This window comes from Lissotriton vulgaris, chromosome 10 (genome assembly GCF_964263255.1).
Source record: "Lissotriton vulgaris chromosome 10, aLisVul1.2, whole genome shotgun sequence".
Lineage (NCBI taxonomy): Eukaryota > Metazoa > Chordata > Amphibia > Caudata > Salamandridae > Lissotriton > Lissotriton vulgaris.
The window spans coordinates 610,196,614-610,215,237 of NC_141698.1; the positions used below are offsets into that span (position 1 = coordinate 610,196,614).

Genomic DNA, 18,624 nt, shown 5'->3' on the forward strand with positions numbered 1-18,624 from the left:
TGTGCGGCTGTTCCCTATGACAGTACAGCATCAGGCTGTCAACCACGTTGTTATCGACTCAGCGGTGGTGTGCGGGAGGCGCTGGCATCGGTCTGCATCGGGCAGTGCGTCATGCACTCCACGAACGGTGCCCTTGGCCCAAGCACAGGCAGGGGAGACTGCGTCAGCTGGCTTCGTCACAGTCGGTGCTGCGCTTACCTAGTGAATGTGACCATGGCATCGGTGCAGGCAGCGGCATTGAGGCAGCATCTGGAATCATTTTCTTGAGGTTTGCAGCCCAGCAAACACCACCAGTGACCCAGAACTGGGATTGGCACCACAAGACAGGTCAGAACACCCAGCAGTGGAGTTCAGGGGGGGCTGCAAGTGAAGTTCTACTACAAGCCCATGGAGATCTTCTCAAGCAGGATTCACAGCAAAGTCGAGTCTTTGTCCTCTTTCAGGTAGAAGCAGGCAACTGCTCGCCAACCGAGCAAAGCAACAAACAGCAAAGTGACTTTACTCCTCCTCACAGCTCTTCAGCCCTTCTCCTTGGCAGAGGGTCCTCTTGATCCAGAAGTAATCAAAAGTTCCAGGTTTTTGGGTCTAAAACTTATCCCCTTTTTCCATTTGAAGTCTTTGTTCAGAAAGTCTCTCTTGCTCAGTAAAACCAGTTGGCACTCCCTGTTCTATTTTCACTGCAGGAGGTGGAGACAGCATTGTACAGAGCAGCCACATCCTATTCAGTTGGCAATGACAACTCCTCCCACCACTCTAGCCCATGATGGCCCATCAGATTATGTAGAGCACACCTCAGCTCCTGTAGTGTGAATGTCTGGAGTGAATGCACAAACAGTCCCTGTCAGTCTAAAATCAGACAGTGAACCCACAAGCAGGCAGCGGTACACAGGATGGTTAGAGAAAGAAAAGGCCCACTTTCTAAAAGTAAATACAAAAGGAGGAACCTGGATCCGTTTCACGTTATGCTTTTGTTATTTTTTTTAGGTTTGAATGGAATTTTTATTAAACTATTCCTTTCTTTGCAATCGTTTATATTTAGTCGTAGGAAAAGTGAAGAGACACACATTTTTTAAATAACATACAAAACATGAAAAATACTTATGATGATTCACAATAGACAGTGCATGAAATACTTATATACAGACACATTTATATACAACATTGAACCTTTGCATCATAACATCAGAAAATAGAATACTCTTAGCGCTATCTTGTTTTTGCGGCCAAACATGTGCCAAACATGGGAAAATATTTAGAGTGTGTGTGTGTGGGGCATACGATTCAATGTAAATCCCTCAAGTCACAACAAGTTTATTCAAATTCCTTTGTGTTGAAAAAAAGTGCAGACGTGTTTCAGACCCAGTCCTCTGGTACTGGAACTCTCATCAGGGCTTCATGTTATTGGTCAGCGATTTCTGATTGACTGACAGAGCTGTTGCTCTGACTCCTATTTGCAAAGGGAAGGTTGCGTAGATTCACTTGCCAGGTCAACATGGCAGTCTAAAACTGTGTGCACAGACACTGCAATGGCAGGTCTGAGACACATTTGAAAGGCTACTTGTGTGGGTGGCACAACCAGTGCTGCAGGTTCACTAATAGCATTTGATTTACAAGTACTGGGCACGCACACTGCAATTTACTAGGGACTTACCAATCAATCAATCAATCAATCAGTCTACTTGTAGAGTGGGCTACTCACCTGTGAGGCTCTCAATGCTCTGGGAGGGGGTGGAGGGGGGTGCTGCTACTTCTCAAAGAGCCAGGTCTTGAGGAGTCTTCTGAAGGTGAGTAGGTCTTGGGTCTGCCGCAGGTGGGGGGGGGCAGGGTGTTCCAAGTCTTGGAGGCGAGGAAGGAGAAGGATCTGCCGCCGGAGGTCGCTCGTTGGGTGCGAGGAACAGCGGCAATGGCGAGGCTGGCACAGCGGAGTTGGCGGGCGGGGTGTAGAAGCTGAGTCTGCTGTTAAAGTAGGTTGGTCTGGTGTTGTGTAGTGCTTTGTGTGCGTGGATGAGGAGTCTGAAGGTGATCCTTTTGTCGATGTGGAGCCAGTGTAGGCCTCTCAGGTGGGGGGTGATGTGGCTGCCGCGAGGGATGTTGAAGATCAGACGGGCGGAGGCGTTTTGAATGCGTTGTAGTTGTCGTAGGAGTTTGGATGAGATTCCTGCGTAGAGTGCATTGCCGTAGTCTAGTCTGCTACTGACTACAGCCTGTGTCACTGTTCTTCTTGTTTCGATGGGGATCCACTTGTAGATCCTGCGGAGCATGCAGAGGGTGTTGTAGCAGGAGGAGGAGACGGCACTTACCTGCTTTGACATGGAGTGGGAGGAGTTGAGATGATTCCTAGATTGCATGCGTGGTCAGTGGGTGTTGGTGCTGCTCCTAGTGTGGTTGGCCACCAGGAGTCATCCCAGGCTGATGGGGCTGGTCCGAGGATGAGGATCTCCATCTTGTCTGAGTTCAGCTTCAGTCGGCTGCTCCTCATCCATTCGGCGACGGCCTTCATATCCTTGTGAAGGTTGGTTTTGGCGGTGTGCGGGTCTTTGGTGAGGGAGAGGATGAGCTGGGTGTCGTCGGCGTAGGAGATGATGTTGAGGTCGTGCTGGCGGGCCACTTGTGCGAGGGGGGCCATGTAGACATTAAACAGTGTTGGGCTGAGGCAAGAGCCCTGGGGTATGCCGCAGATGATGTCAGTGGTTTCAGAACGGAAAGGTGGGAGGCGGATGCTCTGGGTTCTGCCGGTGAGAAAGGGCGTGGTCCAGTTGAGGGCCTTCTCTTGGATTCCAGTGGAAAACAACACTGGGTGTGGGCTCCCCACAGTAAGGCCAAGACTCTGTTTAACAACAAAAGTGAATAATTGCCAATACTGTAACCTCAGTACATCATCTCTATTTTTTCGGCATTGGAATTAAACTCAATGTGCGAGCAAGACTTATAGTTCAGTCTGAATAAATCACCTTTTATTAATACATTTTTAATTCATTTGTTGGTTCTGATTTAACCAATTAGACATTGATAAGCTGCAACAATACACACAAAAAGAATACATTTGTGATAAAAACTGACACGAATTCACACTCTACTTTCATCCTCTGTTGATCAACAATCCAGTATACATTCTCACACTCTCACACATACCCAACTATCAAACTTTATATGCAATTAAATTTACATTAGTACATTTAGTCATCACCATTGATAACAATATTTCTGTTCAAAACAACTTTTTGAATGGTAATATGAGTTTTGGAGATTTTATGGTGCAGAAATAGCGTTCTACGCGTTTCGAACTCCTATTTAGTGGGGAGTTCTCATCAGGACCTCATAGCTTGGATTGCCTGTGGCATGCCCCGACGTCAAAACAATTGCCTGGTATCTTTCTCTTGTGGTGAACTTTTATTGTTTCTTTCTCACACGGAGGTTCTGGGAATGCTATCTTCAGAACGTTCGAATAGCGCAGCGCTATTCGAAGGTTCGAAGGTTCTGAAGACTCTTGGATTCCAGCTTCTTGGAGGCGTGTCTTTAGTGTGTGGTGGCAAACCTTGTCGAAGGCGACTGACAGGTCCAGAAGGATGAGGGCTGATGTTTCGCCGTTGTCTAGTTGGCGCCTGATGTCGTCTGTGGCGGCGATGAGGGCTGTCTCGGTGCTGTAGTTTCTTCTGAATCCGGACTGGGACGGGTCTAAGACAAACTCAAGAGCTCTAAGAAGAACTGCCGAGCCCTCGAGAAAGCCTGGCGCAGAGACCCGACAACAGACAACATGACCACCCTCAAACACGCCACCTGAAAACACCACCTGCTAATCCACACCACCAAGAAAACCGCATTCAAGGAACGACTAGACAACAATGCCCACAACAGCAAGGAACTCTTCAACATTGTCAAAGAGCTCTCGAACCCTAGCGCCGGAAAAAATGACATCACCCCATCGCAAGACATCTGCAACTCACTCGCCTCGTTCTTCCACAGCAAGATCACAGATATACACAACAGTTTCAGCACACAGCCGATGCACCCTACGACCACACCAACGCCCCCACCACCACCCTCCACGCCTGGACCCCGATCAACACCGAAGACACCATCCGCACGATGAACTCCATCCACTCCGGATCACCAACCGAACCCTGCCCTCACCACGTCTTCAACAAGGCCGACTTCATCATCGCACCCCATCTCCGGGACATCATCAACGCCTCCTTCAACACCGCCACCTTCCCAGAGAGATGGAAGCACGCCAAAATCAGTGCCCTACTGAAGAAACCATCAGCGGACCCCACCGACCTCAAAAACTACCGCCCCATCTCGCTCCTTCCTTTTCCTGCCAAAGTCATCGAAAAGACCGTCAACAGACAGCTGGCCACCTTCCTTGAGACGAATGGATCCCTCGACTACTCGCAGTCCGGTTTCAGAGCCAACCACAGCACCGAGACCGCCCTCATCGCAGCCACCGGCGACATCCGAGCCCTGCTCGACAACGGGGAAACAGCGGCACTCATCCTCCTGGGCCTCTCCGCAGCGTTCGACACGGTCTGCCACCGCACCCTAGTGCAGCGCCTCAGCAACATTGGAATCCAGGAGAAGGCACTCCAGTGGATCATCTCCTTCCTCGCTGCAAGAACCCAGAGAGTCCACCTCCCCCGTTCAGATCAGAAGCCACCAAAGTCATCTGCGGCGTACCACAAGGATCATCGCTCAGCCCCACGCTGTTCAACATCTCCTACGCCGACGACACCCAGCTGATCCTCTCCCTCACCAACGACCCCGCAACCGCCAGAACCAACCTACACGAAGGGATGAAAGACGTAGCCGAGTAGATGATGAACAGCCGCCTGAAACTGAACTCAGATAAGACGGAAGTCCTCATTCTGGGATCATCACCCTCCGCCCGGGATGACTCCTGGTGGCCCCCTGCCCTGGGCAGCGCTCCCAAACCAACGGACCACGCACGCAACCTGGGCTTCATCCTGGACTCCTCCCTCTCGATGACCAGACAAGTCAACGCCGTCTCCTTGTCATGCTTCAACATCCTACCCATACTACGGAAGATCTTCCGGTGGATCCCCACCGAAACCAGGAAGACGGTCACCCAGGCACTCGTCACCAGCCGACTGCACTACGGTAACTCCCTCTACGCCGGAACCACGGCCAAACATCAGAAAAGACTCCAGCGCATACAGAACGCCTCAGCACGACTCATCCTGGACATATCCCGACACAGCCACATCTCCGGACAACTGAGACCTGCACTGGCTCCCCATCAGCAAGAGAATCACGTTCCGACTCCTCACCCACGCACACAAAGCTCTCCACAACCAAGGCCCCAGATATCTCAACGACCGCCTGACCTTCTACACTCCCACCCGCCAGCTACGATCGACCAGCCACTACCTCGCCGCCGTTCCCCGCATCCGAAGAGCCACAACGGGAGGAAGATCCTTCTCCTACCTGGCGGCCAAGACGTGGAACTCCCTCCCCATCCACCTCCACCTGACCCAAGACCACCTCTCCTTCAGGAAGCAACTGAAGACCTGGCTGTTCGAGCAGTAGCGGACCCCCCAAGCGCCTTGAGACCCTCCGGGTGAGTAGCGCACTATACAAATGCTTGATTGATTGATTGATAAGATGTTGTTATCCTCAAGATGGCAGTAAATCAAATATGCCAATCATAGATAACGAATCATAATCACAATTTATCCAGGGAGCACTTGCACTTGCACTTTGGCAGTGATCAGCAGTGGCAAAGTGCCCAGAGCATCTAAGCCAGCAAAAACGAACCCAGCACACAGATATACGTGCAGAAATTAGAGGCAAAAAGTCAGGGGAAATCACCCCAAGGCTGCCAGGTGTAACTTATCATCTCTGGATGCAGCCCAGAGCATGTTCCAAGGATCAGTGTGGGATTGTGTGGAGAGGAGCTATGGTGAGTGACCTATACCCCCTGCAGCGCGTTCTTCATGGCCAGAAGCAGGTCAGGCACCGAGCCCCCATGCATGTAGTAGGATAATACAACTAGGTATTATCAGGTCCCTGGTGTATACTAACCAGTTGCTGTTGCACTTATAGTGCCAAGAACTAGGTTTGTTGTGCTGCAGTAAATACGTTTGTCTGCATCTGCCTGATGCATCACCAGAGGAAGTCCCATTGAGTCGACAGCAAGGCTGAATCCCCCTGGTCCCCAGTCCAAAAGGGGAAGTGGTGTTGGGTTCCAAATAGCAGCTGCCATTTCCAATGACTCAGATCTGCCATCCTGAATCAAATCAGTAGAAGCGATCACATGAGTGACCCTTTGGTGGGATCTTTGGGTGCTCTGTGGAGGTTTAGCTGTGGTGCCCCTGCTGCTCAAGCTTTGATACTCCTCCATCCAATCCCAGGCATCCTCTGGGCTGGTGAAGAATGGTTGTGACCAGAAACCATGATTTTCAGTTTGGCTGGGAAGAGGAAAGCATATTTGAGGCCAGTCCCTGCAGTGCCTCATGACTCCCTAAAAAGAGGCTCTTCGATGTTGGATCTGGAAAGATGTTGATTTAAGATTGTCCAAAGGATAGAGAAGTTCTAGAACCTGTTCACCTGTGAGAAGTTCTCTGAAGTATAAAGTTGCAGTCCTGATAGTTGGGGAGTCTGGCGACTATCTGTCTGAAGGGAACTCCGGACGGAGGCTACCTAATAGGCACTTGATGCACACTCTCAACTGCAAACATCGGAGATAGGCGCGGGGGGAACACCTTGTACTGGAGCCATTTCTCAATGCAAAGTGTGGTGTCTGAACCTTCAGAGTCTTCTAGGAGGCCCAATATTCTGAAATTGTTTTGCCTGGCTCATCCTTCTGAAACTTCAGCCTGCTCCTCAAGGAACGCTACTCTCTCAGTGAGATCCCGCCTGGCTTTAATAATGTCCGCGGTCTCTGTCAAGCGTTTTTTGATTGTCCTATGTGCCTTCACTATGTTGCGTAGTTTTCATTGATCCTCAGGTAGTATGTTCAGGTCCAGAGCCATTGTGTCAATTTTAATATCTAGTGCAGTGCTAGTTTTTCCTATGACGATAAGAATTCAGTCAGCTCTATTGGGTTCCACCTCTCGGTTTGTGGATGGTGTCCCAATAGAGAGGAGTGTTGGGATAAAGTCGTCAATGTCCAGTAAGCGTAGCATGTCTCCGGTCTGGTGAGAGACACCTTTACTTTCTGCACATGTGGGTAACAGGAGGCGAAAGCACAAGGCACTGGGAAGGGAAAGCAGATGACTTGGAACTGCGCAATGTCTGGTCAGCTGGCCTGGCACTCGCTGGTGGGAACCTTGCGTCTCCACCAAGCCGGAACAAGAAGCTGTTGCAAGTCCCAGCAGCTCTCAGATGGTTGAGCGCAGGTGAGTCTCTGGTGCAGATAAGCAATCTACTAGTCTGGATGAGGAGGTGCTATCAGTGTTATCCACCGCAGCACCAAATCATTCCACGGTGGGAGGGGTGACCAGCAATGTCTATCGGGGTTCAGGAGACTCCAGAAACAGCCATGTGGGTCGAAGTCAGATCAATGTCCACCCCTGCACACTTCTTGGTTAAAGCACCCTTTCAACTGGCTCCAGAGCCAACACACCATGAGTCCCAGGGAGCTTCAGGGGAGGGCAGCAACCTGGCCTTGGTTGTCTTATTCCACAGGGCAGGCAAGACCTGCCAATCCAATTTAAGGAGGAGAAGAGTGGGACACAGTTCCCCTGGATCATTATTGTAATGGGGTAAGCAAGAGGTTCCTTGAGATACCTCTCACAGCAGTGGGCCATAATCCACAAAGCTCAGCACTCCACTAACGAGAGGCCTCCAAGCTCACACACAAAGATGGTGGGGTAGCCAAATACAGTACCGCTCAGAGGAGCTGGGGCAATAATGGTCGGGGGCCTCCACAATGTCTTGTGCAAGGGGGACGTTTCTGTACTTGTCAGCTTGGAATTGTCCTAGGCCCTGGTGTTATTGGGCGAACGTGATTTTGGGCCTCAGCTGTGAGCTTTTTTACCCAAACGAAATCTCAATGACGCAATGTGGAATAATGGCATAGACTCACCCATTTCTCATAATAATCATAACAAGAAATTCCTGCAATTATATGATCATGATTAAATAACCAAAATGTGTCCACTTTGCAGGCTTCTTCCTTCTTCAACCAAGGTGCAGGCTCTTTCCTTCCTCCCCTTTCTGTAAAGAGCTGAAACAGGTTGATGCTATGGGGAAGAAGGTCTTGAATTACAGGATACTGGCCCTTTGGTCTATTAATGCAGTGTGCCTACTGGCTTGTTATTCCCATGCTCTGTGGGCAATGATACAATTGGTGACTTCAAATCTTTTTGAACACCTGCGTGAGAATTATTCTGAAGTAGTATGTATTAAGTAGAATGAGTTTTTGGGAGACACAGGAGGCATGGAGGGTCTAAAATTCACTGAGGGCAGCAGCAACAGCCCTCTTCCTTCCCCTTTGCACCTCACACCAAACCCCTTTACATCACCCTCTGTGGTGCACAAGTAGTCTGTAGGGAGCCAGGAATCCTTTTGTGGGGAAAGCTTGCAGTTCATCTCTATGGATCGTTGGGTCCTCCAGATTGTTCAATAAGGTTATGCACTCCTTTTTCAAGGATGCCTCTGCCCATTTATCTGTTTCCCTTACTTACCTTTGCAGACCATACCGACATTCTGCAGCAGTAGGTTCTCTCTCTGTTGAGCAAAAGAGTTATATAATTTGTTCCAGATCTGACATTGGTATTGCACCCATTATTTTCTTGTTCTGAAAAAAAGATGGGGATCTTTGTCCTATTCTGGATCTATGTATCCTGAACGCCTTCCTTTGTAAGGAAATATTCAAGGCATGCGTATCTCCATGTACCGATTCTGCAGTTGCTCAAGAGTTATCTGTGTATTATAGTGGGCTCTGCCCACTATCAATTTTACATTCTTTTAATTTGGGATAGCATCTCTCCCTTGTGGCTTCATGAGTGTAATTCTGGTGACTGTTGCAAATCTTCACAGGTCAGGGATTTCTGCATACCCATACCTTGGCTGATGGCTGATTGGTGAAGGTGAGCTTGCTGCAGCTGGGTCAACCATCTTCAAGCCATGACATTACTGCTGTTAAACCTAGGATTTCCATTAACCTACCCAAGACCCACCTCTAGCCCACTAAACATCTCCCTTTTATTGTAATGAAGGTGGACGTGTCCTCCCTCAAACCCTACCTGTCTCCTCTGCGAGTTTGGGACATTGAGGCTACAATCATGATGTTTCAGAATGGAGCTCTACTTATGACCCTGAAAGCCGTGCTTGCTTTTTGTATCTTGCTGGTCTCCCACACATGAGGTCACATGCGAGTAATTCACTGGTGCCTCCATTTTTAGGGGGTACAGCACTGGAATGGCCAGTCAGGCAACATTTGGATTAACTCGAAGGCAGCACAGGACCTGTATTGCTTGATAGTAACGGAACGTCTCACATGCAGGAGGCCCTTCTGACAGTGGTCATAGGGGTGACCACCTCTTTCACTCTCAGCTGGGAAGGTCATCTTGAAGCCTTTGAGGTCAGGGACTTGTGATCTTCCACATAGCAGTTGCTTCTTATTAACCTGCTAACATTTTCTGTGAGCTGCTGGCCCTCAAGGCAGGCCTGTCATGTAGTTCATCAGTCCTGAAAGGAAATACAAAAGTGACGTGGTACATTAACAAACAGGTTGACTTGGGCTGTGTCTGATGGCCATAAAGCTGTGGTCTTGGGCACGGTCTCACAATGCCTGTCTGGTTGTACTTTATCTGGTTGACTTTTTTAATATTTGGACAGACGATATCAGTTGGTATGATCATGCTGATCAAGAGTAATATTACCCACCATGGATGGTTTAGTTTATATTCACTTTCTGGGGCACACCTATTCACCACTCATGGTAACACTTATTGTCCTCTGTTCAGTGTTTTGCAGGTCTGCTTGTGGATGTGGTGCATTGCTTCATGTGCAGAACTTCCAATATGTTGAGCTTTAAGTTATCCTTTGCACTTCAAAGCTTTGCTGTGATCACAGTTCAGAGTGATTTGTCGTCCCATTGAGCTTTTGTTTGCCTTATCAGATGTTGTTGCTTAAGTCTTCTACTGATATCCTGAAATGTATTCCTTTGTAAGGGACTGACATGTTTGTTTTCCCCCTTGCAGTTTGTCATGCCACATTAGAACCTCTATCGTTTGTTAATTTCTGATTAGCTCATCTATTGAGCCTATACACTGTTGCCCCTTGAGGCTGACTACTCTGAAGCCAATTTTTCTGAATAACATTCCTTCAGTTTGGTTTGTTAGTGAGCTTGAAGCATCATCTGTGGGCCTTCCTTTCACTTAGTTTTCTCCAGACAGTCTGGTCCTGTGGAGTAAAACTTCCTTCCTTCTTAAAGTGGTCACTCCATATCATGTGGCCCATTCCATCATTTGCTGATATCCTATCTGCCTCCTCAATCCACCGAGGAGGGCAGGCATGACTGTGTGAATGCTCACAGCGCTCTTGATTTCTACAGGACCGGCAAATTTCAGGATGATGATCAGCTTTTTTTGGATTGTCTTATGTTATGGGTTACAGATGTGTACATCCCTGTGCTTGGCTCCTACCCATTGAGTCAATAACCCAACTGACTGATAAGTTACATAAATCCAAAACACACATTAGTGGGGAGCCACAGTATGCTTACTGCATATGATAATTCATGCAGCTTTACTAGTTACAAATTTCTTCATTACACAAGATTTTCCGAAGTGTAATCTTCCTTCAAACAACTCCTTTGTATTCTTGAGAACAACCTATTACATTCACAGAAATACTTCACTTTGCAAACTACTAAACAAAAAACTAATTATTCTGTCCAAAACAAAGAGATTGAAGTCTCATGAGTTCATTCTTGATAGACAGATACAGCCACAGCCATGAGTAAAAGCTTGATATACAGATAAAGTCAACAATATTTTTGTATACACTTACTCCAAGAAAAGCAAAGTGATTCAGAAGGGGACGTTTTCCTTCTGGATCATTCTATGAATCAAGATCTGCTAGGTTCTTGCCAACAAGGAGCCCCCTGAGCCGCTCAGGGCCAAATTCAACAGGGTTACGGCTGCTTCTTTGGCGTTGTCTCTTGGTAATCCCTTATTGGACACCAGCCAAACTGCAACATGGGCTGCAGGTCATACCTTCGCCAGGCATTACTTTCTGAAATTTGAAGCCCTCAGTGATCCCCATTTTTGCCAGATCTGTATTGCAAGTATTGATTCAAGAGGTGAGAAATCTGGAGTTAAATGAATGTACTAGAAAACCAACTTGCCTAGCTTCAGTAATGGCTGTCTTGAGGGACATTTTATCTTGTGAGGGATTCCTCAGAAACCTGCACACCTACCTGTTTCGAAGAGCAGTCTTGTGATTTTTATTAAGGTCTCAAGTTAGTTTTTAGACACTGTGGGCACAATTATAACAAAGTGGAGGAGTACGGAGTTAGCCTCCTTGGCCATTTCAGAAATGCAGGCCAGCACCATATGTACAAAAATATTTACTAAAATATGGTGCAGCCCTGTGTTTCAACCTGAGCAAGCGCTAAACTTAGCAACCTAGGCCCAACGCAGGTACCCTTGCACCATTGTGCAAGGGTGTCTGCGTTGAGGGGTAGATTGTTTATGTGCAGGAAGGTCTCCCTTCCTGCACATAAAGAATATTTAAATGGTGTTTTGCAACTTTTATGTGTGCTGCTTAATGCAGCACACATAGAAGTTGCAAAAAGTAATTTTTGGGGGATTGTTTATGTGCAGGAAGGGACACCTTGCTGCATATCAAAAATCAATGGTCTTTTGCTGTTTCTATGCGTGCTGCATAACACAGCACACATGTAAACAGCAAAACCAAGGTGAAATTAAGCATTTCTCCTCGCTTCGCCTGTGTAAGGCCAGGTTATCCCTCGTCTTAATTTTGGCACTGCCTCCTATTTACGCTGCCCTTGTAAATAGGGTGCAATGTCAAAATCAATGAGTGTTACGGTGGAACGCCCACCAGAACACCAATTGCCCTGCCCTTTCACGCTAAATACAGCGTTAAAGGGTGCCTTTAAGGCAGCGCTAAACCTCGTTAAAATACTGCCTTGTAAATAGGGCAAAGCTACTCTCGCCACCACAACATCACTAAAAGTGACGTTGTGGTGGCGATATGGGCTTGTAAATATGCCCTTGCATTTTCTATCAGTCTGGTAAGCCACGTTTCCGTCTCTTAGGGCCTGGAAAATAGAACAAGAAATTGTCCTCATCCTGCCGGGGCAGCACCATGCCATGGCCCAGAAGGATTCCAGAGTTCAGTCAGCTCCATGGCATCGCCTGGTGGTGCAGCAGAGCTATTTACATTTTCTGGATCCAGTCTGGCACTTGGGAGAGACTCTAGAGGTGAGGAATCTGCAGGTAAACAGAATATGCATCACAATGATCACCATGGAAGTAGAGTATCTAGTTCTTGACAGTCTTAAAGAATACATTGTAAAAACTGACACACTGTCACACAAACAGCAAAAGGGCATTATTTCCAAAAAACACTGCCTTGTGATACAAAATGACTTGAGAATTATGAAAACAATCCCACTGTGAAAAAAAGCACTGGAAAAGCCTTGGCAATCATACGCTCGTTCTCAGTGTTGGCGGCTGACCTCTGGAACTCTCTACCAGCTCCACTCCGTTCAATCCCAGACCTGTTTCTTTTTAGGAAGGCCTTGAAGACCTTCCTCTTTTCCACAGTTTAGTTTGTCTTCTTGCCTTCGCCTTCTCATACGTGTTGTGTTATTCAGATCTCCAAGCGCCGGGACGCCTCTTAGCTGCGGCATCCGTGCGCTATACAAAAAATAAATAACATAACATAACATAACATACACAGTTCTTTGTAGACCTATGCAATAATAATTAAAGAAGTAAATACAAGTATAAATGGTGCAGTTTAAGCTGGCAAACGTGTTAAAAGACAAAGAAATAAAACATAAACATTTGCAGCACCTGGCCCAGCAGCTCTGGTTCTGGAGCACAGACATTTTTCTGTGTATGTGGAAATGAGAGAAGGCTGAATGCAAAGCAGCCAATAGTTGAAGTAGGTTGACCCAGCGGCCAAAGGCATATGAATGGCACTTGAACAGACTAGTGGATAATAAAGGCTGACGAAAAACTCGTCCGTCTAAGTGTGTGTTAATTTTTTTGAATGTTTGTATTTTTGAATTACATAAATCTGGCGAGAGGCTAGTCCTATTTAGGATTGGGTGAATCTTACTTAAAAAAAATTTGCATTTAAATGTGTGAATCTTTTCTGTGTTGATGCTTTAAGGTCTTCGGATGAAACGTGCAGCATTAACAGGTGAGCTTTTATTTAAAGTATGACGTCACTGGAGATCTAGTTCCCAGAATTAGGCTGGCACACTTATTTATTTATTTATTTATAAAGTTTTATATAGCGCGAACTTGATCCCGAAGGATATCAGAGCGCTTTACAATTTGAGGCAAAAGTAACAAATCAGAACATTAGTCTAACATTGGGAATCTAATGGGCATTGTATCAACTAGAACAAACATAGCAGCTCAATATAACCTGAGACAAATTGCAGCATGAGTCTTGCCTTTCTCTCTGCTAATCTATGTCCCTCGATGCGAAGCAGGTAGCACTAGGAAGCCCTTACGGGGCAGCCATGCACTGTATAAATCAGTATAACATAACATTTTAGCCTTGAAGAAGTCAGACTAGTCTTCGCAGTGGTACTGAAAGTGTTTGTCAGAATTTATGGTTGGAAATTTCTGGGAAGATGAAGAGTTTCTTCCTTTGGTTCAAGCCCTCGATGTGTTTGGCTAGATAAACCTTTTTTGCAATTTTTTACTGTATGTAAGCCGATCCTCTGAATTCTGCAAATGGTCTGATAAGCTGCCGACAGCGAGGTATGCCATAACCAGCAAGGCTGAAGAAATTAGTGAATAAGAGGAACTTATTGCTGTACTACTCAGACGCAAACCCCTTACTAAATAAGTGCTCTTGAAAATTGTACACAGAGAATAACTGCAAAATATGTTAATATGGATTAGTGAAATAACCAGCCCAAATACCGGAGTTGCAAGAAAAACCACTATAAAAAATGAACTCTACAGCAGACTAAATTAACAGAGTTGTCACACGAAATTAAAGAAAACAGAAGTCTGAATAATGCATTGCACACCCAAGATATGCTTTAATCCCTTACGATAAACCAATCCACAAACTACACAGATTGGAAAAAAGTAGATATCAGACACAAAATTTAGTGGATCGTGGCTAGAAGAACGAGGGTTTACTGCTACCACACAAAAACAAACATGTTTCCAGTGGTTGGAGTGGCAGGGCAAACCAGTCAGTTCTGGGGCCTCATTTATGAAAAGTGACGCATCGCTGCGTGAAAACAGCGATGCGTCACTTTTCACTGCGCACTCCTTGCGACACCAATGATGCGTCATATTTAATGTATGACGCATCATATCGCAAGGACTCACAGATACGTCAGTATTTCTGACGTATCTGTAAGCGCAAAAGTGACGCATTGCTGGAGTGTGTCACAAAAGTGACGCAACTCCAGCAATGCGTCCTTTCACATGGGGAAAGCCCCATGTGAAAGGGCCTGCGTCAGTCTTACGCCTGCTGTAAGGCAGGCGCAAGATTTTGACGCAACAGCATCCTAAAAGTGACGCAGTGAAATCTCATAGATTTCACTGCGTCACTATTACGAGGCTTTTTGCGGGGGAACGCCCCCTCTGCATACATTACACCTGACGCAGGTATAATGTGGCGCAGGGGTTTAAAAAGTGACGCATCTACCTAGATGCGTCACTTTTTAAATATGGTGCAACAAGGCGCATATTTTACGCCGCTAGTGCGTCACAAAAAGTGACACACCGGCGGCGCAAAACTGACGCAAGGCCTCATAAATAAGGGCCCAGGTACTTTGGAAAGCCACCGCAACCTAGAGCGGTTTGGCAGACATGTTTCCCGGACAAAGGCAATTACAGGTCACATGTGCAATCAACAAAAAAGCATATGGACAACTTTCAGCAAAGAAAAAGATGGAAAGGGGGACATTGCGGGACAACCATGAAAGTGGCATGCACAAACTCAGCGGTTCTGTGGGCAACACCAGAAAGTAGTCTGCATTTATGCAGGTGCATGTCGTATTCTAACCCCTCAAATAACTTTTTGGCATCCGAGATTAGTATTATCTTGTGGCCCTTGCAGTGGACACAGTCAATTCAGTGTAGAATCGATCGTATAAGTTACTGGCACTCCCCTGTCACATAGTGAGAATTCCTGATTCTTTATTTGTTGAACTAGAAAAATAAGCTTTCAGTTTCTCTTTTCTTACTTCAGGGTGATTCAGGCGGACCTCTGAGCTGCTTTGTTAACGGTATGTGGCAAGTTCACGGGGTTGTGAGCTACGGAGTAGTGCCTTATTGCAACACTTATGAGAAGCCGACGGTTTTCACCAGGGTGTCTGCCTTCACCGACTGGATTTACGAGGTAAGATCAAGGAGGGTTTATTCCTAATGTGATGGCTACTGCCTTGTTCATGTTGTAAGGCTGTACCAAATAATACATTTATGAAATACCTCTGGAAATGATCAGACTTTTACACACTGGTAGCAACAGAGTGCTTCACATTTAGGGGGCTGTTCAAAATATTTAAACAAGATAATGCAGATTAGGAGGAGACTTAAATCTTTGAATCACATTTCAGATATTTAGAAATGCTAAGGCCAGGGTTTCAACCTAGGTTCCGAGGTCCAAAAATAAAGTACAACATCGTGCCTCCAAACGCATGTGAAAGCAAGCTACCCAAAATTGCCTGATATTCCGCCTGCTTTGCTACATTTCACCTTTATGACCTTTTACAGACATCATAATAGTAACTGCAATGGAGACAAAGAGGGTGAAAAGCTTGGAACTTTTTTAAAGTTCTATTAGATGGCCTAAGCAGATATAAAAACTTTGATCTAACACTACTAACCCTTCAGTTACATTTAAACATTTTGGGGGCCTATTTACAAGCCCCTTGCACCGCAGGTACATCACTTTTTTTGACGCACTGGTGGCACTGTCTGCTGCCCCTTCGTGGCTTTTCATGGCCTTGTAAATATGGCCCCTTTTCACACAACACTTTGCATGAAAAGGGCGTGCAATGGGTGTTACATTCTGCAGCACACATTGAAAGAGGAAAAAGCCTCTTGTGATTGTTTTTGTGCAGGAAGGTGTCCCTTTCGGCACAAAAACAATCATCCCTTAGACGCAGCCCCCCTTGCACCATGGTGCAAGGGTGCCTCCATTGGTGCATGGCAGTCAATTGTGCACCAACGCAGGGGAAGGCACAGGGATGCGCCATATTGTTGTAAATATGATGCATACCTATGCTTTTAAAATGTGCTGCTCGGCACAGCAAAATGGCTTGCAGCACCAGGCTGTATCATTTTGTTGTAAGTAAGGCCCTTAGTTGTCATCAGCACACAAGGTCAGCTATTTAGATGAAACAGTCAAATGAGAAAATAAAGCCTGGGGCTGATTGATTTTGGGACAGGGATACTTAGACTCCTCGTATGTCCGGGCCACAAAGTCTCTATTTACTTTAACACACAGGGCCCTATTGTGATGTTGGGTGGACCTTTGTCCACCTGACACCATGTCGGTATGGGAACCGCCCGACCATTGGTCATGGTTCCGCATACCTAATTACAATGCAACCTTACATGGTGTGGTTGCAAACTCCCTTCTCCCTATGGGAGCTTGTGGGGTGGTCGTAAACCGACCATAACACAAGCTCCCATAGAGAAATTGGAGTTTTTGTCTATCCCTGCAACCTGTGGTAAGCACCTCACGGTGCCTGCCACAGAGTGCAGGGATTCACATGGGGGCACCCTAGCTGCCCCCTCGGCCTCCAACCGGAGGCCGCTGGTAGTAGGGGCCCTGCTCAGGGCACACAAAGTCACTATCCGGCAGTCTTTCCATGTCAGAAGCCCTGCATGGAAAGCCCATCGGAACCCGACATCTTAATCCCTACAGCGGAAACGCCATCCATAGGGATTGTCTGCCGGTCTCCGACTGGCCAATTGGCTCCTTGAGCCCATCGCAATCCAGCCAGAATGTAATGCGGTGGTCACTACTGAAACCTAGATGAGACTTGGAAAGCCTCCTTCCTGAGGTCGGAGGCTTTCTGAGTCTCATCGTAACCAGGCCAACAGTGTTTTATAAAACTTGTCATTTGTATACTAGGACAAATACACTATATATGGAAATAACTAATCTGTTCATCTCTGTGGTCAATGTATTAACTAATGGTGCCCAACATGTGTCCATGGCCATGATCAAGTCTGCATTAACAATATGATCAAACCACGGTCAATTAAGGTTGACCACTGACAAATTCCAGATAATATATTTTATCTGCTTTCAAAATAGCCACACAAGATGAATTCAAGTACAAATTATATTAATAGGAATCATTAAAATAGCAAGTGGCTAGAGTGAAATTTGGAATGCCACTGCTCTGGTGGACCCCGTTGATAGCCCTCTTATGGTTGAAAACAACTCTTTGGATGTGACCCACACATTGCTCAATTGCCGAGGTAAAACCTTTTCTGTTGTCCTGAGGCTCAGCTGACTTTACAATGTGGACCACATTAAATAAATGACAGCGTAAGCCTGGGCACTAATTACACCACAAGATTCAGATAATGGTCCCAAGTCGAGACTGTTTCCTGCTGTGTGCACTTTACTTCGCGGTCATCAAAATTTGATTCGCGTGTGCAGCACTGAATTCTGTTATTCTTTCTCTTTCAGATCTTTCGGGTGTATGGTGTATAGTATGAAGAATAAACCTCCTGAGGAACACAGCTTTTGTCAACAAATAAATAAGAAATTGTTCACTCTCTGTCTTTTATGATAAATAGATTAAAGTGAATAGTGATCTTCTGTGATCATGTGTGGACAAATTCAATAAAAGACATTGAGAGCAAGAAACTGGACAGCTTGAATGATCACTTGAGTTGGGGAGTACAAGTGTGAAAACATACATTTCAAATTGTTTATGTCATGTTGTTTAATCTTAGCTTTAAAATGTGCCACCTAGAAGCCAGGAGTCTCTATGGTGTATTTATAGTACACCAGAGGATGTTTGCATTTATTTATTTGTTAAGGAGTTTGTAAAGCGCTTAGGGTCAGAAGGAATAAACAATATAGCATGATGATAGGCAGGAAGGTTAGAATCCAAGTGGAGAAGGTATGTGACCGTGTTCAATATTCTGCTATCACTCTTTGTTCTGACATAAATTAAAGGTTAGATACAATAGTTCAGTTTTCAATGGTTTTCTGAAATGCTAGTAGCTGGATTCAGATCTCAAGTTTCAGAGTCTAGGTTCATGCAATCAGACAAATGACACCTAGGTTCATCTCCTTGTCTCATCAGTGGTTAATCAGACTTGCAAACATTGCAGAGATCGGCTCTGTTTCAGACGTGTGAGGTGTCACTTGCTGCAGGTATGCAAGGGCTTTGCCTCCACTACTTCATGGACGCTTCACAAGACCTTATATGTAATCGTAGCCACTACTCAGAGTCGA

At 46.2% G+C, this 18,624-nt stretch overlaps 1 protein-coding gene across 2 annotated transcripts in view; it reads left to right on the forward strand.

The window, feature by feature from the left end:
* LOC147688588 (elastase-1-like) overlaps positions 1-18,027 on the forward strand; it is a 115,364-nt gene extending 97,337 nt beyond the window's left edge. For both annotated transcript variants that reach the window (XM_086941447.1, XM_086941448.1), the window contains 2 exons: positions 15,388-15,537; positions 17,848-18,027. In XM_086941447.1, the coding sequence (XP_086797573.1) occupies positions 15,388-15,537; positions 17,848-17,871 (174 nt within the window). In that variant the 3' untranslated portion in view covers positions 17,872-18,027. The remainder of the gene's footprint in view (positions 1-15,387; positions 15,538-17,847) is intronic.
* The last annotated feature ends 597 nt before the right edge of the window (positions 18,028-18,624 follow it).